The sequence below is a fragment of the Strongylocentrotus purpuratus genome, unplaced genomic scaffold (assembly GCF_000002235.5).
Source record: "Strongylocentrotus purpuratus isolate Spur 01 unplaced genomic scaffold, Spur_5.0 spur5_scaffold_7, whole genome shotgun sequence".
Classification (NCBI taxonomy): domain Eukaryota; kingdom Metazoa; phylum Echinodermata; class Echinoidea; order Camarodonta; family Strongylocentrotidae; genus Strongylocentrotus; species Strongylocentrotus purpuratus.
This window is the reverse complement of record NW_022145613.1, coordinates 2289507-2316634: the sequence shown is the minus strand read 5'-3', so window position 1 is coordinate 2316634 and position 27128 is coordinate 2289507. Positions and strand designations below refer to the sequence as shown.

The 27128-nt window shown below is 36.1% G+C and overlaps 1 protein-coding gene across 5 annotated transcripts; it reads right to left on the bottom strand.

Moving 5' to 3' along the window:
* Positions 1-4503: 4503 nt before the first annotated feature.
* LOC105440082 (putative protein TPRXL) lies at positions 4504-26761 on the bottom strand. 5 transcript variants are annotated; one of them, XM_030974909.1, is made up of 19 exons: positions 26683-26761; positions 25432-25452; positions 24180-24200; positions 21111-21131; positions 19584-19637; positions 18113-18133; positions 17619-17639; positions 16093-16146; positions 15064-15084; positions 14569-14589; positions 12583-12636; positions 12237-12257; positions 11731-11751; positions 10023-10076; positions 8991-9011; positions 7833-7862; positions 7251-7406; positions 6219-6452; positions 4504-5131 (listed from the first exon to the last, which is right to left on the bottom strand). In XM_030974909.1, exons 1-19 carry the CDS (start codon positions 26744-26746, stop codon positions 5118-5120), a joined length of 924 nt encoding a protein of 307 aa, XP_030830769.1. In that variant the 5' UTR covers positions 26747-26761; the 3' UTR covers positions 4504-5117. The 5 variants fall into 5 exon arrangements, with proteins under 5 accessions (XP_030830769.1, XP_030830771.1, XP_030830770.1 ...); XM_030974911.1 differs by lacking the exons at positions 12237-12257; positions 12583-12636; XM_030974910.1 differs by lacking the exons at positions 18113-18133; positions 19584-19637.
* Between the last annotated feature and the right edge of the window lie 367 nt (positions 26762-27128).

Genomic DNA, 27128 nt, shown 5'->3' with positions numbered 1-27128 from the left:
CCCCCCCCCGGCATAGAGGTCGGTGAGCTGTGTTCGTTGTCTTTTTTCTCCTTTTTCAGAACTGGTCCCCAAGAAAGTAGAAATTGTCCGAAATGGCTTTAAATGTTCCCCACCCCTTTAGATATCTAGCTGGTACAGATTTATCATGATCAGAAAGGAGGTACAGCATGATATAAAATTGTGGCAACGATAACAGAAATATTGAAATCAAATATCTTATCCAAAGACAAAATGTTTATTCATTGATTTATTTGTCAATTAATTAAAAATATACTCCCTAATTCTGAGTCGAGAAAGTCAATTACAGATAAAAACGGCCGCGTTCAGATAAATACAATGGGCACCCGGTGCTATGAAAACTCTAGAAACTTAACAAAATACACAAAATAAACACCCCCCCCCCCCCCCAAAAAAAAAAAAAAAAAAAAGCGCACATATATAAAAAAAAAAATATAAAACTCATCTAGAAACAAAATTAATACAATGCAACATCTATCAAAAATGGGAGGATAGCAATGGGAACTTTCAAACCATTATTCTCTCATTATACAGTGCGACCCAGAAAAAACAAACCGAGAATTGTCGAGGTTTTTTATCATAACTTAATCACAATTATAATTAATAAATGACACATATTGTATAGCTTAGAATTGACAAAAGACTTAACTCCGTTACATTGACAATCATCCATGCGTAATCGTCAACTAAACGGTAGTTAAGTCTTTTGTTTTTTGTTGGGTCGCACTGTGTATTATATTGCGTATTGTTAGTGATTGATGCAGTTGCTTGAAAATACTTGCAAGGGGGGGGGGGGGGTTGGAGAGAGTTGATAAAAAACCCTGAGGGCAACGATTTTGATATTTTTTTACTTCTTAATTTTAAGGTTTTTGAGATCCTCTTTTTTTTAAAATCGCATCTAGATAGACTTTACTTAAGAACGATGGGCAGCAAGGAATAAATTACCTAAATTACTCCAGTGCTAAAACTGGTGAGAGAGAGAGAGAGAGAGAGAGAGAGGGAGAGAGAGAGAGAGAGAAAGAGAGAGAGAGAGAGAGAGAGAGAGAGTGAGAGAGAGAGAGAGAGAGAGAGAGAGAGAGAGAGAGAGAGAGAGTTCACCGTGGTTGTAATTTATTGTAATTTGTAATTTATTTAGTGGCATATCATCTAAAAACAGATTTATAAGTTTCAGTAGTTCTACTAACGATGTGGTAAGTAGGCTATCAGGAATAAAAATCACTAGGCTTTTGCTCAACATATAGGAAAGATGGAACTCTCTAAGAATCTTTCTTTAATTCTTTCTCATTTTTCTTCAAGTCAAGTCAAGTCAAGTTCATACGAACTGCAAATATCTGGCTACATGTTTTGTCATTTTTCACAAGATGGGTTACTATTTATTACAAGAGTGCACAAACGTGCATCATCATTTGACCGTGGGAGTGTTTCAACTTCAGATCCCTTTTCTCTTTCACGAAAATGTTTACCGCCATCTCTTTAGTGTGTTAAGTGGGAAGTCTTATGACGTAATAGGTACTCCTCTTAAAAATCGGTAGCTCTTTAAAGGATTAAAGAGTTTTGTTAAAGAAAAGGTGCCATGTTTACACTGCTACAGTGCCGTGCAATTATAAAGAGAACTTGAAACCTAAGTTCGGAAGAATGGACTTGTTAGACAACTAATAATGGTTCCTTCAATTTGGTTTCGATCCAAATTTATGAGGAAAAAATGAAATAAACTCAACAAACATGTATCCTTACTCGAGACGATGGAGAAATAGAAACAGGGAGAGTAAAAGAGAGGAGGATTGATTGGAGACTGAGGGCAGATATTTTGTTTAAGTAATGCAAGAGGAGAAGGAGCAAGAGAGATAGAGAGAGAGAGAGAGAGAGAGAGAGAGAGAGAGAGTGAGGGAGACTCGGAGAGAGAGAGAGAGAGAGAGAGGGGGGGGGGGGACAAAGATTGACTGACAGACATATACAGAGAGAACGGGGGAGGGGATAGACAAGATAGATTAAACATAATTTATGGGGCGCTGTAAATTGGTAAACTGAAACTCTTTAAAAAAAAAACACACATTTTGTGCATTTGTGGTGAACAACGAATTTCCAAGGAGCTGAAGTCAGCGCAGACGAATGGACCGATACTTTCGAACTGCTGCCGTAGATGGAGCTCTAAAAATAATCGTTGCTCCTCAATCGAGTTACAATTTATAATCGTCTCTTTCTTTCTATTCCTTATTGCGGTGAGTATTCGGGATATGTACTATTTAATGTCAATAACGATATGTTATATCTTGTTTAAGCTTGTATGGCTGTCAATCTTGATCATTTGTGGTATTAGTTTTCCCTTCCTTACTCACGTTCTTTTGTATTGAAGTTGGTGACATCCCCATTTTGTTGAAGATCATGTACATGTATTATAAAACAAGAAAAATGCAAACATATATCAACCTTTCTTCAGTGGCGGATCCAGGAATTTCTTACCGGGGGGGGGGGGGGACACAAAATCGCATGGGATGAAATATATGAAAAACGATGGAGCGAGACGTCAGCGGCGAGGGAGCGGAGCGACCAAGCAGGGGTGGGTCTGGGAGGGGGTCAGAACCCCCTCCCTGAGTAGGAAGCATTTGCAATTTTAGAACCACATTAGATGCATTTTCAGGCACTTCCTGGAGTAATATGACGTAAAATTGCTTTTCCTACCCCCTCAAAGAGTAGGGATCCAGGGGCGGGTGATGGGATCTGGCTTTTTGCTAATTAGGGGGGAGGGGGGGGGGGGTTGACCCAATGACGACACGGAACATCGTCCACGAGACGTGAAGCGGCGAGGCGATTTTTTGTTGTTGTTGCTTTTTTGAACCCCCGTAAGTGATGTTTTCCTGGCATCTACTGACACAATGGAGACCATAAAAAGCAGTGCATGATAATTACGTCTTTTTAAATCAAGTAACAGTTTAAGGGGGGTCGACCCAAAGACGATGCAGAGCATTGTCCACGAGCCGCGTATCGGCGAGGCGATTTTGGGGGGGCTATTTTGAACCCCCGTAGGTGATGTTTTCCTGGTATCTATATACTAACACAATGGAGACCATAAACAGCATTTCATGATAACGTCTTTCTAAATCAAGTAACAGTTTGAGAGGGGTTCGATCCAATGACGATGCGGAGCATCGTCCACGAGCCTCAAAATCCGAGCCGCATAGCGGCGAGGCGATTTTTGTTGTTGCTATTTTGAACCCCCGTAAGTGATGTTTTCCTGGCATCTACTAACACAATGGAGACCATAAAAAGCAGTGCACGATAACGTCTTTATAAATCAAGTAACAGTTTAAGGGGGGTTTGACCCGATGACGATGCGGATACTGTGTGGGTCTGGACACATGATGGCGTTTTTCTATTTACATCACATTTTCACTTGGCAGCCCAGGGGGGGGGGGGGTTAAACCCCTAACCCCTCCCCCATCCCCCACAGATCCGCCACTGGGGTCTTTTGCAAACTGGAAGCAATAAGCATTACATGTAGGCGATGGAAAAAAAGTGCTTGCGAAACGGATAGAAACTTCGCGGCCACAGGGATGACAGAAAATAATATTACAATGAAACCAGCAACTGTGGCAGGATTAATGGCGGGGACAATCTGCATGCTGAAAGAGCACTTAGAATAGGTATATCGGAAAATTAATTCAAGACTAAATTATAAGTTATAAGTTATAAAGGAGATAAAATCTTTGGTATTAGTCATGTTCGACTTAAAATTGCATGCCCCCCCCCCGCCCCTTAACCGGTAAAAAAAAACACCTTCTTCATCCCCCTTTCTTTCTTTTCCCTTCTCATTATTCTCCTTTTCCCCCTTTTCTCTCCTCCGTCTTTCCGCCTCTCTTCTTTTTCCGCCTTTTCTCTCCTCTCTCTTTCCCTTTCCCCTCCTTTTTCTCCTCTCACCTTTTCTTTCCTTCCTCTTTTCTTCTTCTTTCTCTCTTCCGTTTTTTTTTTCTTTTTCCTCCCCTTTTTCTTTCCCCCTCCTTTTTCTCCTTTTCTTTTTTTTTTGGCCGGGGGGGGGGGGGCACGTGCCCCCTGTGCCCCCTGGATCCGCCACTGTTCTTAGTTGCTTCGAAACAGTTTAATTCATTTTGAAATCACATCATCAGAACCCCACATTATTTTCTAAGTTTTCCTTCATTGAATGTATCTTAGGAAATCATTATCGTTAAATACGTACTTTTAAATCAAAAGTAAAATCACGAATTTTCATTTTACTAAAATGTTGTAGTTTGAAGTAAATCCGAAGCTTTTGATGCGCAATAGGTACATGTATTGGCCTATTCGCATAATTTTGTACGCTTTTTAAAACGTATATTACCAATTTTTTGTTAATTATCATTGTATCTCGAAAGACCGTTTGCAAACAGCTAATAAAATGAGAAAAAATAGAACGTTGCAAAACACATCACACGCCATTCAATTTATTCACTGAATCATTTTAGAGAGAAAAAATGCGACTGAAACGATAAATTTCTACGCAATGACATTCTTTTATTAATCCTCATTTGGTGGCTTGACAGGTGACGATAATATTATACAGTATAACAAGTCATCCACCGATTAGTGCTGCAACAAGTTAATGCCTAATAATAATTCAAATCTATTAAAGTAGAATACTAAAAACAAAAATGTAACGGTCCGTAGTGCCGGTTTCGCTTTGTATTATACAATAATTGTAATTTTAGAAGAAAAAGACGACTGTCTGGTAATGTAGTCATTTATGTTCGGAACTGTATTATTTGATTATGAAAAGAAAACGTTGAACATGCCATTTTTATATAGTTGTATGGAACGCTATCTGTTTCCAATAATTCCAATAGGGGAAACGAAAATTCTGTTATACTATAGGAGTGAGGCAGATTGTTGTGTTAATAGACAAATATTACGATTTATTCATCAAAAAGAAAAACGGCCACCTCTTATACGTAATTTTGTGACTAGTATTCATGTTTGGGAATAAAGGGTTTATAATCTTGATATATTAGTGAGGAGGATTGCGGAATAATGACTGCGTAGATCTATATCGTGCTACTTTCTACTTAAGGCATCTGCCATGTGCAGTGCGTGGTGCTCCATTCGAGTTATTAACGCACACAATCTGCAACGAAAAGGGAGAGAAAAGGAGAGAGAAAGATTAGAGAAAGAGAGAGGGATTATCATACTTTTAAAGGTAATTGAAATTAGTCAGCATATTATTCCTGCGCACAATATAGATTGTATTATCCATGATCAATTACATGTATATGATTATGATATTACTTTCTTGTATTGTAATGATACGGCACCTAAATATAACCATCCTCATACAGTGGTATAGCGTGGATCAAGCCATGACGGGGGCACTGGATGGGGGTGGGGTAGGGATAAGCCGGTCATTAGCCGGATTACTGATACTGATCAAATCTATCAATTAGGGGTAGGGTCTATGTGCCCCTCCCCGTAGCTAGGCCGTGGTGGTAATCTAATGAGTACTCCTCTCCTGTGATCATGGATCACGGATAGTTTTGACAAGCAGAACGAAGAGTTTGATTTTGCCGAAGGAGGGGGGGGGGGGCGGGGGGGGGGCATTTACCACTTGTGCCGCCCCTGAGACAACTACTGTTATCATTATCCGTTTTTTTTATATCTGAAAATCTTTAAAAAAAAAAAAAATTGGGGAATGTTTCTAAGATAAGGGATGTCTGAATTCGCTTTTAATTAGGATTTACAAGGGTTTACTTAATAGACCAAATTGATCATTACGAACGGATTGAATTTCCAACCTTTTCGATTATGTTTTAACAACGTATTGGGCTATGCTTGTTTCTACTGAGCAACCCTTCTCTGGCTCACAATGTGATATTTCAATGTTAAATTAGATTACGACAATATTCGACATTTCTATGTCAACATTAAATAATAACAATTATTATCAGCGTAAGTATTCAGTTTATGTATTTTCCAAGCCAGCGAAAATAACGAGAAAGGAAAATTCACCTTCGTTTTATTATTACATTTTGATTTTATCATCAAATTACATCAGGCCAAGAAACTTTAAAATGTATATCTCCTTAAACAAATCTGAGGTGGAAGTTGCCCGAATATTGGTAAAATAAATCGTCATGGGGATGATCGACTGCGGCCTATTGAGTCTCCGCCTTGTACACCTATGGTATTTCTTGTTGGCGACAACCAGGATAACTTACGGATTCGGCACCTGTTTCCATTAAGGCAAGAGCCGTAGACAAACCGGAAGCGGCCTTCATCGGGATCTGCGATGAGAAGCGTACCACCGCGGTTATTGCTGACTGTACACCGTTTGCTGTTGATGACGACGGTGATGCGTTCTTTCTTGTTCTTTCTGATGAACGGAAGCTCGACAGGGTCACACGCTGCATTCGGGCCTTGGTTGATAACTGAGGGGCCGATGGAGCTCAACCCTTTATATTGGATATAAAAAACATAAATGAATAAAAAGTAAGCACCAAAATACAACGGAATCATCGCCAACAACCACAGCAACAGCTACAGCCAGAAAGGAACAATATCGGGTCAATTGATCATTGAAGCATTTACGTTGTAAAGGCTGGCCTATGGGGAATGTGTAAACACTAATAACGCATCTTCCTTTAAAGGTACTTTGTCCCATTTGCAGGCCAAAAAATGGAAAGGTTAATTTCCAACGGTATTTGAAAGACGATACTAGTTTAGAACTTCCCTCGAAAGGGGAAAATAACGACCATCAGTTGTCGAATCGACTTAAGCGATTGCAATCACCTAGTAATCGTCTGATTTTCAGACCCTTTTACTTAATTTCGTACGTCCGGTGTGTTAATAAATAAATGTTAATAAATAAATGATAAATAAATTAATTTAAAAAAAAACCTCCCCACTTACTACCGAACGGGTATGATTTGAAGGACCTTTGTGATTCCCGAAAGTATATTAATTATTCCATGGGGTAAACATTAAGTTAGGGATCATGGAGACCGGTGGAACTTAAAATATCAAGTCGATGTTGCCGAATTTCGTGATAACGAATATTTTGGCCGCTTTTTCTGACATTCACGGCTGTGGCCTTAAGTGTATCATAATATTCATATGTTTCAGTCAAACATCATCCAAGTATGTTTTTATTGAATTTCTTCCAGTAAAGTAGTATAGTTCCAATATCTGTAGGCTTTTATGCACATGTGCTAGACTGATATCATTTTCCCCGCAAATATTGCTTCTCTTACTCATGGTGTAGCAGCTTTCGGTAGAGAGGACCGAAGTAGGACAGAAGGTGATGACAAATACATCCGAGTTGGAGTTGATGTTGAAAGATAGAGTGAAGGGAGGATCAACCTGGGCAATGAGTTGTGGTCCAGTAGCACACTCCACGTATTCCGAGGCTGGTGGAGGAAACGAGATATTGGTCTGCCTTTTAAGTGCATGTTCTTGGCATAAATGGCATTGAAGTGTATGGGGGGGGGGGGGGGTGATGATGGGAGGCACACCATACAAATATACACAGCCCAAACAAAACATTTGAATATTTATATGTAAAGTAGGCATTCTCTGATACGTTTATAGGTACAATATACTGGCCATGATAACGGGTGTACCGCATTACATTTTTAGGATTTTTTTATTTTTTTATATAGGCCTATATTTTTTTTAAGGGTTGAATTACTCTTTTGCTAGATAATATATGATAGGCTTATATTAAAATAGCCTGCCAAAATATGTAGCAATGGGATGTCGATCAATCAAACTTTCACTTGTTTAAGAATATAATAAATTCAACTGAAATAGGATTACAAACAAAGAAAACTCACGAGGAGAAGAACCAGGAGCAGGAGCAGGGTCTAGAAAGATATAGAAAACAAGGATAAATCAAGTTTGGCGACGTCAATGAAGAGAGGAGAATGGAAGGATAAGAATCAGAGGGGATAACAGTTTTATCCACCTTTTCAGTTCTTTGTCGTCAGGTCTCAAAGTTAAGGGCTATAATTATGAAGCGCAATCCTTTTAGGGCACCTTTCCAAACTGACTTAAAAACAAAGGAGACATCTCATAAACTTAAGACCAACGGCCACATCCATCGGTTTATTGATATTTGCGAGTACTAAAGGTTTTGAGTATTAAATTAGGTGCAAAGGTGCATAAGTGCATGGGTACACTTCGTGCCATGCAAAGTACTTATCGAGATCCTCTCAAAACAAAGAAAGGAGAGAAAGAGAAAGAGAGAGAGAGAGAGAGAGAGGGGGAGAGAAAGAGAGAGAGAGAGAGAGAGAGAGAGAGAGAAAGAGAGAGAGAGAGAGAAGATTTTTCTGCGATGGTCATGCATGTGTTAGGTGATCATTTTTCATCATCTTTAAAGTATGTATAAAAGCATAGAGATTTGGAACGTCAGGTACTAGCATGAGGGGAAAAAACACGATGAAGATGAAAAGGTGAATTTTACAAACCTATCAGAATAGATCACAATCCTGCATTCCTTTTTCTCGTTCTATAAGCTGTGCAAAAAGACCTACTTTACGTACTGTTTCACCTCGTTTACAATCATCGATAATATATCTTCTTTTTCTTGGTTTTAAGCAAATAAAGTTATTCTAAAGGTTGTAGTGCCCTTTGCATATCATCATGTTAGACCCAAGGTTGTCGTGGTTATAGTTTTATAACAGAAATATCACAAAGTCAATGTTCAAACAATCTTGAGTACTACCCCTTTTAAATGGGCGTAAATCTGCAATTGATATCTATTGTTCAGGGGGGGGATGATCTATTCATTCACCCCCCTGAACAATAGGTATTAAGTAAGGATTGACGCCCATGGGTAGTACTGAGTACGAAATGAAGTGATTATCATAACATGATGCTACTTTCCTTCTTCTCGTTCTATAGTCATTTCGAATAGGCCTACTTTAGACATACGTTTTACCCTGTTTCAAACATCAAGCTATAAACTATGTGGAACTGAAAAAAATACTAACCGCCGTTGTTGTTGCGTTCGCCTGACAAGATATAAATAAAAACAGAAATTTTTTCTCATGAAATCATCGTTATATTTTTCTTTTCTTGATTGTATGCAAGTGAAGTTATTTTGAAGGTTGGAGCGCCCTTTAAGTATCATCATACAAGACCCAGGGTTGTCATGGTTATATTTTTATAACGAAAATATCTCAAAACAGAGTTAAAACAATCTTGATTTGTATGACCCGACCGTTGATACACTAAGTCCATCTAGACTCAAATATCTGATTGTGAATTAAGCACAAATTCATTAGTGTGGAGGTCATTCACTTAACGCTTTTCAACGCCCTTGCTTAGATTGTAAAGGGGCAGTAGTACAAAATGATGAGATTATCATACGATGACACTACCTTCCTTCTTCTCGTTCTATAATATTTTCAAATAGACATACTTTAACCCTATTTAAACCGGGGAGAGGGGGGGGGGGTCAATTAGACCCTGCCCCCTGTAGTAAATAAGCGACTTCTCCGGAACCGCGGCAGACATAAAGTTTAACTTTCATGACTTTTTTCTTCAAGTCTTGAGCAATTTTTGGTACTGAATTTGCGAAGATCTGACCAAGCATTACAAGGTCGCATGACCAATAAGAGTCAAACTCAAAGGTCATCCAAAAACAGTCATTTGTCCATATATGTGTCTGTAATGGAATGGACATGTTATGAAACTTGTGAAATACAATACAATTTCACCATATAATTGTAAATTGTCTTTGTCTTCATGGTTGTCATATCTAATATCATTGTCAAAAAATAATGCAAAAAATAAAAAATGTAAACAATAAAATACAAAAGAAATGAAAAACAAGAGAATACATAAGAAATTCAAGTTATACTATGTGTTTTCTTGCATACACATCGGTGTGTATCTGATAATATATGCAAATGTATGCATGCTCATGTAAATATGTTACCATATGTACCATAATAAACAATGTAAATACCTAAATCCAAACATCATATTGTAAACTATGTAGAACTAAACAAAATACTTACCGCTTTCGCTGCTGCTGCTGCTGCTTTTGCTGCTGCTTTTGCTCTTCCTACTTCCTGAAAAGACATAAATATAACTAAAAATTAATCATAAAATCATCGTAATCCTGCATGCAGTCAAATTTAGCGATGAATTTCATGCAGCGTCTTATTCTTTTCAATATACGATTAATAATCCTCTTTATTTATCTGATTTTTAATTTCCAGCATTTGTGTCTCTTCTCATACTGCATTTTTGCAAGTAAAGTTATTTCAAAGGTTCGAATACCCTTTAAGTTATAATTATGTACCTAATATAAAGCGATACTATCACAAAATCAATGTTAAAACAATCTTGATTATTTTATAGAGGGAGCAAATAGCTACAAGTAGGACAGTGGGGCCTTAATACTTAGTCCATCTCGACTCAAATATCATAATGTAAAATAGATACACATTAACTGGTGTAGATATCAGGCACTTTTCGCCTTTCATCTCCCTTGCTTTTGTTTGAAGGGTGAGGTACGAATTGATGAAAATATCATAACATCACAGTACTTTACTTTTTCTCGTTCTATAAGCTTTTCAAACAGACCTACTTTAAATCCTAGTTTCACCTTATTTCAAACATCATTCTGTAAACTATATGGATCTAAACAAAATCAAATACATAGCAAATGGTGTAGATTCCATATACTTTTTGCTATTTAACTCGCTTGGTTAAGTTTTAAAGAGGAAGCAGTTCAAATTGATGAGAATATAATAAATTTAAAGGTACTATGTCCCATTTGCAGGCCCAAAAAATGAAAAAGTTAAATTCCAACTGCATTTGAAAGATAATACTAATTTAGAACTTCCCTTAAAAAGGTGGGGCTTGAAAATGTCTTGAAGTGGGAAAATAACGACTATTAGTGTCAAATCGACTTTAGGGCTTTAGAGCCCAAAAGTAATAGCCTTGATTTTCAGACAATATTGTACCGAATGGTCATACGTTTCATGCTGCGCAAAGATTCAATCAGTTTAATCTTGGCCATCACAAGAAGTGGGTTATTGATGTAGACAAATGCTCATGTACCCTTTACAACTCTTTTCATGTATGTTATTACCAAAGAAGAAAAAAGCCAGTCAGTCACTCAATAATGTCTGACAGTGAAGTCTAGCAAGTAAATGGGTTTCCTTGCATAATTTGAATATGAGGACACTGCTAACGTATACATTTCACAGATAGGACATACATGACATATTCATAATTCCTGCAAAGTTCTACAGAATTTGAGGTTGGCTGCAACAGGGACATAGTACCTTTAAAGACTGCTCTTCTTTTTCTCGTACTATAATTATTGCAAACAGACCAGGGGGGTGTTTCACAAAGATCCTAGGTAGAACTTAACACTAAGTTTGACTTAAAAATTATGGACAGCCATTGGAGCCTTAAAATGAAATATACTCAAAAGCAGAAATTCAAGTATTTTAGACATTTTATAAATTCCACAACAAGAATATGAAATTTCCTTAATGACAGAAAATATGAATGATTTGAATAAACATTTTATGCCTTTCAAAAATATTTTTACCAAATATTTTCAAAGATGCTAATGGCTTTCCATAATTTTTAAGTCCAACTTACAGTTAAGTTCTACTTAGAATCTTTGTGAAACACCCCCCAGGTACTCGTTTCGATTCGTTTCAAACGTCACATCGTAAACTTCAATGAACTAAACAAAATACTAACCGCTGCTATCGTCACCGTTTCCTAGCGAGATCAAAATAAAACACAAAAATGGTAATACAATCATCGTTAATATATCTTCCTTTTCTTGGTTTTAAGCCAATGAAGTTATTCTAAAGGTTGTAGTGCCCTTTGCATATCATCATATTAGAACCAAGGTTGTCGTGGTTATAGTTTTATAACAAAAATATCACAAAGTCAATGTTAAAACAATCTTGATTTATATGACCAAACCGTTGATACACTTAGTCCATCTCGACTCAAATATCTTACTGTGAATTAAATGCAAATTAACTTTTGTGGAGGTCATTTACCTAACGCTTTTCAACTTCCTTGCTTAAATTTAAAAGGGGTAGTACTGAGTACGAAATGAAGTGATTATCATAACATGATGCTACTTTCCTTCTTCTCGTTCTATAGTCATTTCGAATAGGCCTACTTTAGACATACGTTTTACCCTGTTTCAAACATCATGCTGTAAACTATGTGGAACTGAAAAAAATACTTACCGCCGTTGTTGTTGCGTTCGCCTGACAAGATATAAATAAAAACAGAAAAAAAAATTTCTCATGAAATCATCGTTATATTTTCCTTTTCTTGATTGTATGCAAGTGAAGTTATTTTGAAGGTTGGAGCGCCCTTTAGGTATCATTATACAAGACCAAGGGTTGTCATGGTTATATTTTTATATATTTTATGTGTTTTCTTGCATACACATCGGTGTGTATCTGATAATATATGCGAATGTATGCATGCTCATGTAAATATGTTACCATATGTACCATAATAAACAATGTAAATACCTAAATCCAAACATCATATTGTAAACTATGTAGAACTAAACAAAATACTTACCGCTTTCGCTGCTGCTGCTGCTGCTTTTGCTGCTGCTTTTGCTCTTCCTACTTCCTGAAAAGACATAAATATAACTAAAAATTAATCATAAAATCATCGTAATCCTGCATGCAGTAAAATTTAGCGATGAATTTCATGCAGCGTCTTATTCTTTTCAATATACGATTCATAATCCTCTTTCTTTATCTGATTTTTAATTTCCAGCATTTGTTTCTCTTCTCATACTGCATTTTGGCAAGTAAAGTTATTTTTCAAAAGTTCGAGTACCCTTTAAGTTATAATTATGTACCTCATATAAAGCGATACTATCACAAAATCAATGTTAAAACAATCTTGATTATTTTATAGGGCCTAACCATTAAAGACCGTCAATAATACTGGTCCAGAAGGGATTAGACCACACAGCGAGGTCACTGACAGGTGGCCATCTCATTGGGGACCAATTAACAGGCACCTATTGGGGAAGTTTTCTATATAGAGGGAGCAAGTAGCTACACGTAGGACAGTGGGGCCTTAATAGGGACTTTTAGATTTGCACGTCGACAGCTTTCACTGCAACGTGTGACGTCATTTTAAGGCACTGCGCATGTGTCACGTCGTTTCAGTCGGCGATCGATATTGCGTCAACCTTGATTTTCCTAAATCTCGTACGGTACTAGTATGCCGCGTGCGCATAAAATATACAGTTCCTCAGGTAGACAAAGGGACATCGATCCCTTCCCTGCTATTATGTAAAAATGTGTAGAACAGGTGTCACATACATATTCACCTGTTCTACACATTTTTACATAATAGCAGTGAAGGGATGTTCTTTTGTCCGTCATGTTCATAGTGTTACTTCCTGCATGCATGTTTATCGTCGAGTGCAATCCAAGATTTCTAATCGTAGTCAACATGGGCAGTTGAGTACGTTGACACGCATGATCAGTCGGCGTTCGTCGTGTTCTCGTCCACTCAATCTAAAAGTCCCTAATACTAAGTCCATCTCGACTCAAATATCATATTGTAAAATAGATACACATTAGCTGGTGTAGATATCAGGTACTTTTCGCCTTTCATCTCCCTTGCTTTTGTTTGAAGGGTGGTAGTACGAATTGATGAAAATATCATAACATCACAGTACTTTACTTTTTCTCGTTCTATAAGCTTTTCAAACAGACCTACTTTAAATCCTAGTTTCACCTTATTTCAAACATCATTCTGTAAACTATATGGATCTAAACAAAATCAAATACATAGCAAATGGTGTAGATTCCATATACTTTTTGCTATTTAACTCGCTTGGTTAAGTTTTAAAGAGGAAGCAGTTCAAATTGATGAGAATATAATAAATTTAAAGGTACTATGTCCCATTTGCAGGCCCAAAAAATGAAAAAGTTAAATTCCAACTGCATTTGAAAGATAATACTAATTTAGAACTTCCCTTAAAAAGGTGGGGCTTGAAAATGTCTTGAAGTGGGAAAATAACGACTATTAGTGTCAAATCGACTTTAGGGCTTTCGAGCCCAAAAGTAATAGCCTTGATTTTCAGACAATATTGTACCGAATGGTCATACGTTTCATGCTGCGCAAAGATTCAATCAGTTTAATCTTGGCCATCACAAGAAGTGGGTTATTGATGTAGACAAATGCTCATGTACCCTTTACAACTCTTTTCATGTATGTTATTACCAAAGAAGAAAAAAAGCCAGTCAGTCACTCAATAATGTCTGACAGTGAAGTCTAGCAAGTAAATGGGTTTCCTTGCATAATTTGAATATGAGGACACTGCTAACGTATACATTTCACAGATAGGACATACATGACATATTCATAATTCCTGCAAAGTTCTACAGAATTTGAGGTTGGCTGCAACAGGGACATAGTACCTTTAAAGACTGCTCTTCTTTTTCTCGTACTATAATTATTGCAAACAGACCAGGTACTCGTTTCGATTCGTTTCAAACGTCACATCGTAAACTTCAATGAACTAAACAAAATACTAACCGCTGCTATCGTCACCGTTTCCTAGCGAGATCAAAATAAAACACAAAAATGGTAATACAATCATCGTTAATATATCTTCCTTTTCTTGGTTTTAAGCCAATGAAGTTATTCTAAAGGTTGTAGTGCCCTTTGCATATCATCATGTTAGACCCAAGGTTGTCGTGGTTATAGTTTTATAACAGAAATATCACAAAGTCAATGTTCAAACAATCTTGAGTACTATCCCTTTTAAATGGGCGTAAATCTGCAATTGATATCTATTGTTCAGGGGGGGGGGGATGATCTATTCATTCACCCCCCTGAACAATAGGTATTAAGTAAGGATTGACGCCCATGGGTAGTACTGAGTACGAAATGAAGTGATTATCATAACATGATGCTACTTTCCTTCTTCTCGTTCTATAGTCATTTCGAATAGGCCTACTTTAGACATACGTTTTACCCTGTTTCAAACATCATGCTGTAAACTATGTGGAACTGAAAAAAAATACTAACCGCCGTTGTTGTTGCGTTCGCCTGACAAGATATAAATAAAAACAGAATTTTTTTCTCATGAAATCATCGTTATATTTTCCTTTTCTTGATTGTATGCAAGTGAAGTTATTTTGAAGGTTGGAGCGCCCTTTAAGTATCATCATACAAGACCCAGGGTTGTCATGGTTATATTTTTATAACGAAAATATCTCAAAACAGAGTTAAAACAATCTTGATTTGTATGACCCGACCGTTGATACACTAAGTCCATCTCGACTCAAATATCTGATCGTGAATTAAGCACAAATTCATTAGTGTGGAGGTCATTCACTTAACGCTTTTCAACGCCCTTGCTTAGATTGTAAAGGGGCAGTAGTACAAAATGATGAGATTATCATACGATGACACTACCTTCCTTCTTCTCGTTCTATAATATTTTCAAATAGACATACTTTAACCCTATTTAAACCGGGGGGGGGGGGGGGTCAATTTGACCCTGCCCCCTGTAGTAAATAAGCGACTTCTCTGGAACCGCGGCAGACATGAAGTTTAACTTTCATGACTTTTTTCTTCAAGTCTTGAGCAATTTTTGGTACTGAATTTGCGAAGATCTGACCAAGCATTACAAGGTCGCATGACCAATAAGAGTCAAACTCAAAGGTCATCCAAAAACAGTCATTTGTCCATATATGTGTGTGTAATGGAATGGACATGTTATGAAACTTGTGAAATACAATACAATTTCACCATATAATTGTAAATTGTCTTTGTCTTCATGGTTGTTAAATCTAATATCATTGTCAAAAAATAATGCAAAACATAAAAAATGTAAACAATAAAATACAAAAGAAATGAAAAACAAGAGAATACATAAGAAATTTAAGTTATACTATGTGTTTTCTTGCATACACATCGGTGTGTATCTGATAATATATGCAAATTTATGCATGCTCATGTAAATATGTTACCATATGTACCATAATAAACAATGTAAATACCTAAATCCAAACATCATATTGTAAACTATGTGGAACTAAACAAAATACTTACCGCTTTCGCTGCTGCTGCTGCTGCTTTTGCTGCTGCTTTTGCTCTTCCTACTTCCTGAAAAGACATAAATATAACTAAAAATTAATCATAAAATCATCGTAATCCTGCATGCAGTAAAATTTAGCGATGAATTTCATGCAGCGTCTTATTCTTTTTAATATACGATTCATAATCCTCTTTCTTTATCTGATTTTAATTTCCAGCATTTGTTTCTCTTCTCATACTGCCATTTGGCAAGTAAAGTTATTTCAAAAGTTCGAGTACCCTTTAAGTTATAATTATGTACCTCATATAAAGCGATACTATCACAAAATTAATGTTAAAACAATCTTGATTGTTTTATAGGGCCTATCCATTAAAGACCGTCAATAATACTGGTCCAGAAGGGATTAGACCACACAGCGAGGTCACTGACAGGTTGCCATCTCATTGGGGACCAATTAACAGGCACCTATTGGGGAAGTTTTCTATATAGAGGGAGCAAGTAGCTACACGTAGGACAGTGGGGCCTTAATACTTAGTCCATCTCGACTCAAATATCTTATTGTAAAATAGATACACATTAACTGGTGTAGATATCAGGCCCTTTTTGCCTTTCATCTCCCTTGCTTTTGTTTGAAGGGTGGTAGTACGAATTGATGAAAATATCATAACATCACAATACTTTACTTTTTCTCGTTCTATAAGCTTTTCAAACAGACCTACTTTAAATCCTAGTTTCACCTTATTTCAAACATCATTCTGTAAACTATATGGATCTAAACAAAATCAAATACATAGCAAATGGTGTAGATTCCATATACTTTTTGCTATTTAACTCGCTTGGTTAAGTTTTAAAGAGGAAGCAGTTCAAATTGATGAGAATATAATAAATTTAAAGGTACTATGTCCCATTTGCAGGCCCAAAAAATGAAAAAGTTAAATTCCAACTGCATTTGAAAGATAATACTAATTTAGAACTTCCCTAAAAAAGGTGGGGCTTAAAAATGTCTTGAAGTGGGAAAATAACGACTATTAGTGTCAAATCGACTTTAGGGCTTTAGAGCCCAACAGTAATAGTCTTGATTTTCAGACAATATTGTACCGAATGGTCATACGTTTCATGCTGCGCAAAGATTCAATCAGTTTAATCTTGGCCATCACAAGAAGTGGGTTATTGATGTAGACAAATGCTCACGTACCCTTTACACCTCTTTTCATGTATGTTATTACCAAAGAAGAAAAAAGCCAGTCAGTCACTCAATAATGTCTGACAGTGAAGTCTAGCAAGTAAATGGGTTTCCTTGCATAATTTGAATATGAGGACACTGCTAACGTATACATTTCACAGATAGGACATACATGACATATTCATAATTCCTGCAAAGTTCTACAGAATTTGAGGTTGGCTGCAACAGGGACATAGTACCTTTAAAGACTGCTCTTCTTTTTCTCGTACTATAATTATTGCAAACAGACCAGGTACTCGTTTCGATTCGTTTCAAACGTCACATCGTAAACTTCAATGAACTAAACAAAATACTAACCGCTGCTATCGTCACCGTTTCCTAGCGAGATCAAAATAAAACACAAAAATGGTAATACAATCATCGTTAATATATCTTCCTTTTCTTGGTTTTAAGCCAATGAAGTTATTCTAAAGGTTGTAGTGCCCTTTGCATATCATCATGTTAGACCCAAGGTTGTCGTGGTTATAGTTTTATAACAGAAATATCACAAAGTCAATGTTCAAACAATCTTGAGTACTACCCCTTTTAAATGGGCGTAAATCTGCAATTGATATCTATTGTTCAGGGGGGGGGGGATGATCTATTCATTCACCCCCCTGAACAATAGGTATTAAGTAAGGATTGACGCCCATGGGTAGTACTGAGTACGAAATGAAGTGATTATCATAACATGATGCTACTTTCCTTCTTCTCGTTCTATAATCATTTAGAATAGGCCTACTTTAGACATACGTTTTACCCTGTTTCAAACATTATGCTGTAAACTATGTGGAACTGAAAAAAATACTAACCGCCGTTGTTGTTGCGTTCGCCTGACAAGATATAAATAAAAACAGAAATTTTTTCTCATGAAATCATCGTTATATTTTCCTTTTCTTGATTGTATGCAAGTGAAGTTATTTTGAAGGTTGGAGCGCCCTTTAGGTATCATTATACAAGACCCAGGGTTGTCATGGTTATATTTTTATAACGAAAATATCTCAAAACAGAGTTAAAACAATCTTGATTTGTATGACCCGACCGTTGATACACTAAGTCCATCTCGACTCAAATATCTGATCGTGAATTAAGCACAAATTCATTAGTGTGGAGGTCATTCACTTAACGCTTTTCAACGCCCTTGCTTAGATTGTAAAGGGGCAGTAGTACAAAATGATGAGATTATCATACGATGACACTACCTTCCTTCTTCTCGTTCTATAATATTTTCAAAATAGACATACTTTAACCCTATTTAAACCGGGGAGGGGGGGGGGGTCAATTTGACCCTGCCCCCTGTAGTAAATAAGCGACTTCTCTGGAACCGCGGCAGACATAAAGTTTAACTTTCATGACTTTTTTCTTCAAGTCTTGAGCAATTTTTGGTACTGAATTTGCGAAGATCCAGTGGCGGATCCAGGGGGGTTGGGGGGGGGTTGCAACCCCCCCCCCTTGGGCGGCCCCCCCCCAAAAAAAAAAAAGGAAAAAAAAAGGAAAAAAGAAAGAAAAAAAGAAAGAAAAAAGAACGCACGCTGGAGAGAAACCCTTTCAAGTGCAAATATTGTGAGAAGATATTCAACTCATCAGGTAACTTAACCAAACACATGATAACTCTGGATATAACTGTGTATTTAACTGTTACTTGATTTAAAAAGACGTTATCATGCACTGCTTTTTATGGTCTCCATTGTGTTAATAGATGCCAGGAAAACATCACTTACGGGGTTCAAATAAACACCCCAAAAAAAATCGGCTCGCCGCTTCGCGGCTCGTGGACGATGCTCCGCATCGTCATTATTTTGGTCAACCCCCCCCTTAGCAAAAAGCTAGATCCGCCCCTGAGATCTGACCAAGCATTACAAGGTCGCATGACCAATAAGAGTCAAACTCAAAGGTCATCCAAAACAGTCATTTGTCCATATATGTGTGTGTAATGGAATGGACATGTTATGAAACTTGTGAAATACAATACAATTTCACCATATAATTGTAAATTGTCTTTGTCTTCATGGTTGTTATATCTAATATCATTGTCAACAAATAATGCAAAACATAAAAAATGCAAACAATAAAATACAAAAGAAATGAAAAACAACAGAATACATAAGAAATTCAAGTTATACTATGTGTTTTCTTGCATACACATCGGTGTGTATCTGATAATATATGCAAATTTATGCATGCTCATGTAAATATGTTACCATATGTACCATAATAAACAATGTAAATACCTAAATCCAAACATCATATTGTAAACTATGTGGAACTAAACAAAATACTTACCGCTTTCGCTGCTGCTGCTGCTGCTTTTGCTGCTGCTTTTGCTCTTCCTACTTCCTGAAAAGACATAAATATAACTAAACATTAATCATAAAATCATCGTAATTCTGCATGCAGTAAAATTTAGCGATGAATTTCATGCAGCGTCTTATTCTTTTTAATATACGATTCATAATCCTCTTTCTTTATCTGATTTTAATTTCCAGCATTTGTTTCTCTTCTCATACTGCATTTTGGCAAGTAAAGTTATTTCAAAAGTTCGAGTACCCTTTAAGTTATAATTATGTACCTCATATAAAGCGATACTATCACAAAATTAATGTTAAAACAATCTTGATTGTTTTATAGGGCCTAACCATTAAAGACCGTCAATAATACTGGTCCAGAAGGGATTAGACCACACAGCGAGGTCACTGACAGGTGGCCATCTCATTGGGGACCAATTAACAGGCACCTATTGGGGAAGTTTTCTATATAGAGGGAGCAAGTAGCTACACGTAGGACAGTGGGGCCTTAATACTTAGTCCATCTCGACTCAAATATCTTATTGTAAAATAGATACACATTAACTGGTGTAGATATCAGGCACTTTTCGCCTTTCATCTCCCTTGCTTTTGTTTGAAGGGTGGTAGTACGAATTGATGAAAATATCATAACATCACAATACTTTACTTTTTCTCGTTCTATAAGCTTTTCAAACAGACCTACTTTAAATCCTAGTTTCACCTTATTTCAAACATCATTCTGTAAACTATATGGATCTAAACAAAATCAAATACATAGCAAATGGTGTAGATTCCATATACTTTTTGCTATTTAACTCGCTTGGTTAAGTTTTAAAGAGGAAGCAGTTCAAATTGATGAGAATATAATAAATTTAAAGGTACTATGTCCCATTTGCAGGCCCAAAAAATGAAAAAGTTAAATTCCAACTGCATTTGAAAGATAATACTAATTTAGAACTTCCCTAAAAAAGGTGGGGCTTAAAAATGTCTTGAAGTGGGAAAATAACGACTATTAGTGTCAAATCGACTTTAGGGCTTTAGAGCCCAACAGTAATAGTCTTGATTTTCAGACAATATTGTACCGAATGGTCATACGTTTCATGCTGCGCAAAGATTCAATCAGTTTAATCTTGGCCATCACAAGAAGTGGGTTATTGATGTAGACAAATGCTCACGTACCCTTTACACCTCTTTTCATGTATGTTATTACCAAAGAAGAAAAAAAGCCAGTCAGTCACTCAATAATGTCTGACAGTGAAGTCTAGCAAGTAAATGGGTTTCCTTGCATAATTTGAATATGAGGACACTGCTAACGTATACATTTCACAGATAGGACATACATGACATATTCATAATTCCTGCAAAGTTCTACAGAATTTGAGGTTGGCTGCAACAGGGACATAGTACCTTTAAAGACTGCTCTTCTTTTTCTCGTACTATAATTATTGCAAACAGACCAGGTACTCGTTTCGATTCGTTTCAAACGTCACATCGTAAACTTCAATGAACTAAACAAAATACTAACCGCTGCTATCGTCACCGTTTCCTAGCGAGATCAAAATAAAACACAAAAATGGTAATACAATCATCGTTAATATATCTTCCTTTTCTTGGTTTTAAGCTAATGAAGTTATTCTAAAGGTTGTAGTGCCCTTTGCATATCATCATATTAGAACCAAGGTTGTCGTGGTTATAGTTTTATAACAAAAATATCACAAAGTCAATGTTAAAACAATCTTGATTTATATGACCAAACCGTTGATACACTTAGTCCATCTCGACTCAAATATCTTACTGTGACTTAAATGCAAATTAACTTTTGTGGAGGTCATTTACCTAACGCTTTTCAACTTCCTTGCTTAAATTTAAAAGGGGTAGTACTGAGTACGAAATGAAGTGATTATCATAACATGATGCTACTTTCCTTCTTCTCGTTCTATAATCATTTAGAATAGGCCTACTTTAGACATACGTTTAACCCTGTTTCAAACATCAAGCTATAAACTATGTGGAACTGAAAAAAATACTAACCGCCGTTGTTGTTGCGTTCGCCTGACAAGATATAAATAAAAACAGAAATTTTTTCTCATGAAATCATCGTTATATTTTTCTTTTCTTGATTGTATGCAAGTGAAGTTATTTTGAAGGTTGGAGCGCCCTTTAAGTGTCATCATACAAGACCCAGGGTTGTCATGGTTATATTTTTATAACGAAAATATCTCAAAACAGAGTTAAAACAATCTTGATTTGTATGACCCGACCGTTGATACACTAAGTCCATCTCGACTCAAATATCTGATCGTGAATTAAGCACAAATTCATTAGTGTGGAGGTCATTCACTTAACGCTTTTCAACGCCCTTGCTTAGATTGTAAAGGGGCAGTAGTACAAAATGATGAGATTATCATACGATGACACTACCTTCCTTCTTCTCGTTCTATAATATTTTCAAATAGACATACTTTAACCCTATTTAAACCGGGGAGGGGGGGGGGTCAATTTGACCCTGCCCCCTGTAGTAAATAAGCGACTTCTCTTGAACCGCGGCAGACATAAAGTTTAACTTTCATGACTTTTTTCTTCAAGTCTTGAGCAATTTTTGGTACTGAATTTGCGAAGATCTGACCAAGCATTACAAGGTCGCATGACCAATAAGAGTCAAACTCAAAGGTCATCCAAAAACAGTCATTTCAACTATATATGTGTGTGTGTAATGGAATGGACATGTTATGAAACTTGTGAAATACAATACAATTTCACCATATAATTGTAAATTGTCTTTGTCTTCATGGTTGTCATATCCAATATCATTGTCAACAAATAATGTAAAACAGAAAAAATGTAAACAATAAAATACAAAAGAAATGAAAAACAAGAGAATACATAAGAAATTCAAGTTTTACTATGTGTTTTCTTGCATACACATCGGTGTGTATCTGATAATATATGCAAATTTATGCAAGCTCATGTAAATATGTTACCATATGTACCATAATAAACAATGTAAATACCTAAATCCAAACATCATATTGTAAACTATGTGGAACTAAACAAAATACTTACCGCTTCCGCTGCTGCTGCTGCTGCTGCTTTTGCTGCTGCTTTTGCTCTTCCTACTTCCTGAAAAGACATAAATATAACTAAAAATTAATCATAAAATCATCGTAATCCTGCATGCAGTCAAATTTAGCGATGAATTTCATGCAGCGTCTTATTCTTTTCAATATACGATTCATAATCCTCTTTATTTATCTGACTTTTAATTTCCAGCATTTGTTTCTCTTCTCATACTGCATTTTGGCAAGTAGATTTATTTCAAAAGTTCGAGTACCCTTTAAGTTATAATTATGTACCTCATATAAAGCGATACTTTCACAAAATCAATGTTAAGACAATCTTAATTATTTTATAGGGCCTAACCATTAAAGACCGTCAATACTACTGGGCCAGAAGGGATTAGACCACACAGCGAGGTCACTGACAGGTTGCCATCTCATTGGGGACCAATTAACAGGCACCCATTGGGGAAGTTTTCGATATAGAGGGAGCAAGTAGCTACACGTAGGACAGTGGGGCCTTAATACTTAGTCCATCTCGACTCAAATATCATATTGTAAAATAGATACACATTAACTGGTGTAGATATCGGGCACTTTTCGCCTTTCATCTCCCTTGCTTTTGTTTGAAGGGTGGTAGTACGAATTGATGAAAATATCATAACATCACAGTACTTTACTTTTTCTCGTTCTATAAGCTTTTCAAACAGACCTACTTTAAATCCTAGTTTCACCTTATTTCAAACATCATTCTGTAAACTATATGGATCTAAACAAAATCAAATACATAGCAAATGGTGTAGATTCCATATACTTTTTGCTATTTAACTCGCTTGGTTAAGTTTTAAAGAGGAAGCAGTTCAAATTGATGAGAATATAATAAATTTAAAGGTACTATGTCCCATTTGCAGGCCCAAAAAATGAAAAAGTTAAAATCCAACTGCATTTGAAAGATAATACTAATTTAGAACTTTCTTTAAAAAGGTGGGGCTTGAAAATGTCTTGAAGTGGGAAAATAACGACTATTAGTGTCAAATCGACTTTAGGGCTTTAGAGCCCAAAAGTAATAGTCTTGATTTTCAGACAATATTGTACCGAATGGTCATACGTTTCATGCTGCGCAAAGATTCAATCAGTTTAATCTTGGCCATCACAAGAAGTGGGTTATTGATGTAGACAAATGCTCACGTACCCTTTACACCTCTTTTCATGTATGTTATTACCAAAGAAGAAAAAAAGCCAGTCAGTCACTCAATAATGTCTGACAGTGAAGTCTAGCAAGTAAATGGGTTTCCTTGCATAATTTGAATATGAGGACACTGCTAACGTATACATTTCACAGATAGGACATACATGACATATTCATAATTCCTGCAAAGTTCTACAGAATTTGAGGTTGGCTGCAACAGGGACATAGTACCTTTAAAGACTGCTCTTCTTTTTCTCGTACTATAATTATTGCAAACAGACCAGGTACTCGTTTCGATTCGTTTCAAACGTCACATCGTAAACTTCAATGAACTAAACAAAATACTAACCGCTGCTATCGTCACCGTTTCCTAGCGAGATCAAAATAAAACACAAAAATGGTAATACAATCATCGTTAATATATCTTCCTTTTCTTGGTTTTAAGCCAATGAAGTTATTCTAAAGGTTGTAGTGCCCTTTGCATATCATCATATTAGAACCAAGGTTGTCGTGGTTATAGTTTTATAACAAAAATATCACAAAGTCAATGTTAAAACAATCTTGATTTATATGACCAAACCGTTGATACACTTAGTCCATCTCGACTCAAATATCATATTGTAAAATAGATACACATTAACTGGTGTAGATATCAGGCACTTTTCGCCTTTCATCTCCCTTGCTTTTGTTTGAAGGGTGGTAGTACGAATTGATGAAAATATCATAACATTACAGTACTTTACTTTTTCTCGTTCTATAAGCTTTTCAAACAGACCTACTTTAAATCCTAGTTTCACCTTATTTCAAACATCATTCTGTAAACTATATGGATCTAAACAAAATCAAATACATAGCAAATGGTGTAGATTCCATATACTTTTTGCTATTTAACTCGCTTGGTTAAGTTTTAAAGAGGAAGCAGTTCAAATTGATGAGAATATAATAAATTTAAAGGTACTATGTCCCATTTGCAGGCCCAAAAAATGAAAAAGTTAAAATCCAACTGCATTTGAAAGATAATACTAATTTAGAACTTTCTTTAAAAAGGTGGGGCTTGAAAATGTCTTGAAGTGGGAAAATAACGACTATTAGTGTCAAATCGACTTTAGGGCTTTAGAGCCCAAAAGTAATAGTCTTGATTTTCAGACAATATTGTACCGAATGGTCATACGTTTCATGCTGCGCAAAGATTCAATCAGTTTAATCTTGGCCATCACAAGAAGTGGGTTATTGATGTAGACAAATGCTCACGTACCCTTTACACCTCTTTTCATGTATGTTATTACCAAAGAAGAAAAAAAGCCAGTCAGTCACTCAATAATGTCTGACAGTGAAGTCTAGCAAGTAAATGGGTTTCCTTGCATAATTTGAATATGAGGACACTGCTAACGTATACATTTCACAGATAGGACATACATGACATATTCATAATTCCTGCAAAGTTCTACAGAATTTGAGGTTGGCTGCAACAGGGACATAGTACCTTTAAAGACTGATCTTCTTTTTCTCGTACTATAATTATTGCAAACAGACCAGGTACTCGTTTCGATTCGTTTCAAACGTCACATCGTAAACTTCAATGAACTAAACAAAATACTAACCGCTGCTATCGTCACCGTTTCCTAGCGAGATCAAAATAAAACACAAAAATGGTAATACAATCATCGTTAATATATCTTCCTTTTCTTGGTTTTAAGCCAATGAAGTTATTCTAAAGGTTGTAGTGCCCTTTGCATATCATCATATTAGAACCAAGGTTGTCGTGGTTATAGTTTTATAACAAAAATATCACAAAGTCAATGTTAAAACAATCTTGATTTATATGACCAAACCGTTGATACACTTAGTCCATCTCGACTCAAATATCATATTGTAAAATAGATACACATTAACTGGTGTAGATATCAGGCACTTTTCGCCTTTCATCTCCCTTGCTTTTGTTTGAAGGGTGGTAGTACGAATTGATGAAAATATCATAACATCACAGTACTTTACTTTTTCTCGTTCTATAAGCTTTTCAAACAGACCTACTTTAAATCCTAGTTTCACCTTATTTCAAACATCATTCTGTAAACTATATGGATCTAAACAAAATCAAATACATAGCAAATGGTGTAGATTCCATATACTTTTTGCTATTTAACTCGCTTGGTTAAGTTTTAAAGAGGAAGCAGTTCAAATTGATGAGAATATAATAAATTTAAAGGTACTATGTCCCATTTGCAGGCCCCAAAAATGAAAAAGTTAAAATCCAACTGCATTTGAAAGATAATACTAATTTAGAACTTCCTTTGAAAGGTGGGGCTTGAAAATGTCTTGAAGTGGGAAAATAACGACTATTAGTGTCAAATCGACTTTAGGGCTTTAGAGCCCAAAAGTAATAGTCTTGATTTTCAGACAATATTGTACCGAATGGTCATACGTTTCATGCTGCGCAAAGATTCAATCAGTTTAATCTTGGCCATCACAAGAAGTGGGTTATTGATGTAGACAAATGCTCACGTACCCTTTACACCTCTTTTCATGTATGTTATTACCAAAGAAGAAAAAAAGCCAGTCAGTCACTCAATAATGTCTGACAGTGAAGTCTAGCAAGTAAATGGGTTTCCTTGCATAATTTGAATATGAGGACACTGCTAACGTATACATTTCACAGATAGGACATACATGACATATTCATAATTCCTGCAAAGTTCTACAGAATTTGAGGTTGGCTGCAACAGGGACATAGTACCTTTAAAGACTGCTCTTCTTTTTCTCGTACTATAATTATTGCAAACAGACCAGGTACTCGTTTCGATTCGTTTCAAACGTCACATCGTAAACTTCAATGAACTAAACAAAATACTAACCGCTGCTATCGTCACCGTTTCCTAGCGAGATCAAAATAAAACACAAAAATGGTAATACAATCATCGTTAATATATCTTCCTTTTCTTGGTTTTAAGCCAATGAAGTTATTCTAAAGGTTGTAGTGCCCTTTGCATATCATCATATTAGAACCAAGGTTGTCGTGGTTATAGTTTTATAACAAAAATATCACAAAGTCAATGTTAAAACAATCTTGATTTATATGACCAAACCGTTGATACACTTAGTCCATCTCGACTCAAATATCATATTGTAAAATAGATACACATTAACTGGTGTAGATATCAGGCACTTTTCGCCTTTCATCTCCCTTGCTTTTGTTTGAAGGGTGGTAGTACGAATTGATGAAAATATCATAACATCACAGTACTTTACTTTTTCTCGTTCTATAAGCTTTTCAAACAGACCTACTTTAAATCCTAGTTTC

What these genes read in the sequence shown, in the direction of transcription:
- LOC105440082 (XM_030974909.1), bottom strand. Translation starts at nt 26,746, where the DNA reads ATGATTGTATTACCATTTTTGTGTTTTATTTTGATCTCGCTAGGAAAC. An exon ending in AAACGGTGACGATAGCAGCG is followed by an intron (nt 12,637 to 14,568) that starts GTTAGTATTTTG and finishes ATGTCTTTTCAG; the next exon opens with GAAGTAGGAAGAGCAAAAGC. An exon ending in CGAAAGCTGCTACACCATGA is followed by an intron (nt 6,453 to 7,250) that starts GTAAGAGAAGCA and finishes TCCAATATAAAG; the next exon opens with GGTTGAGCTCCATCGGCCCC.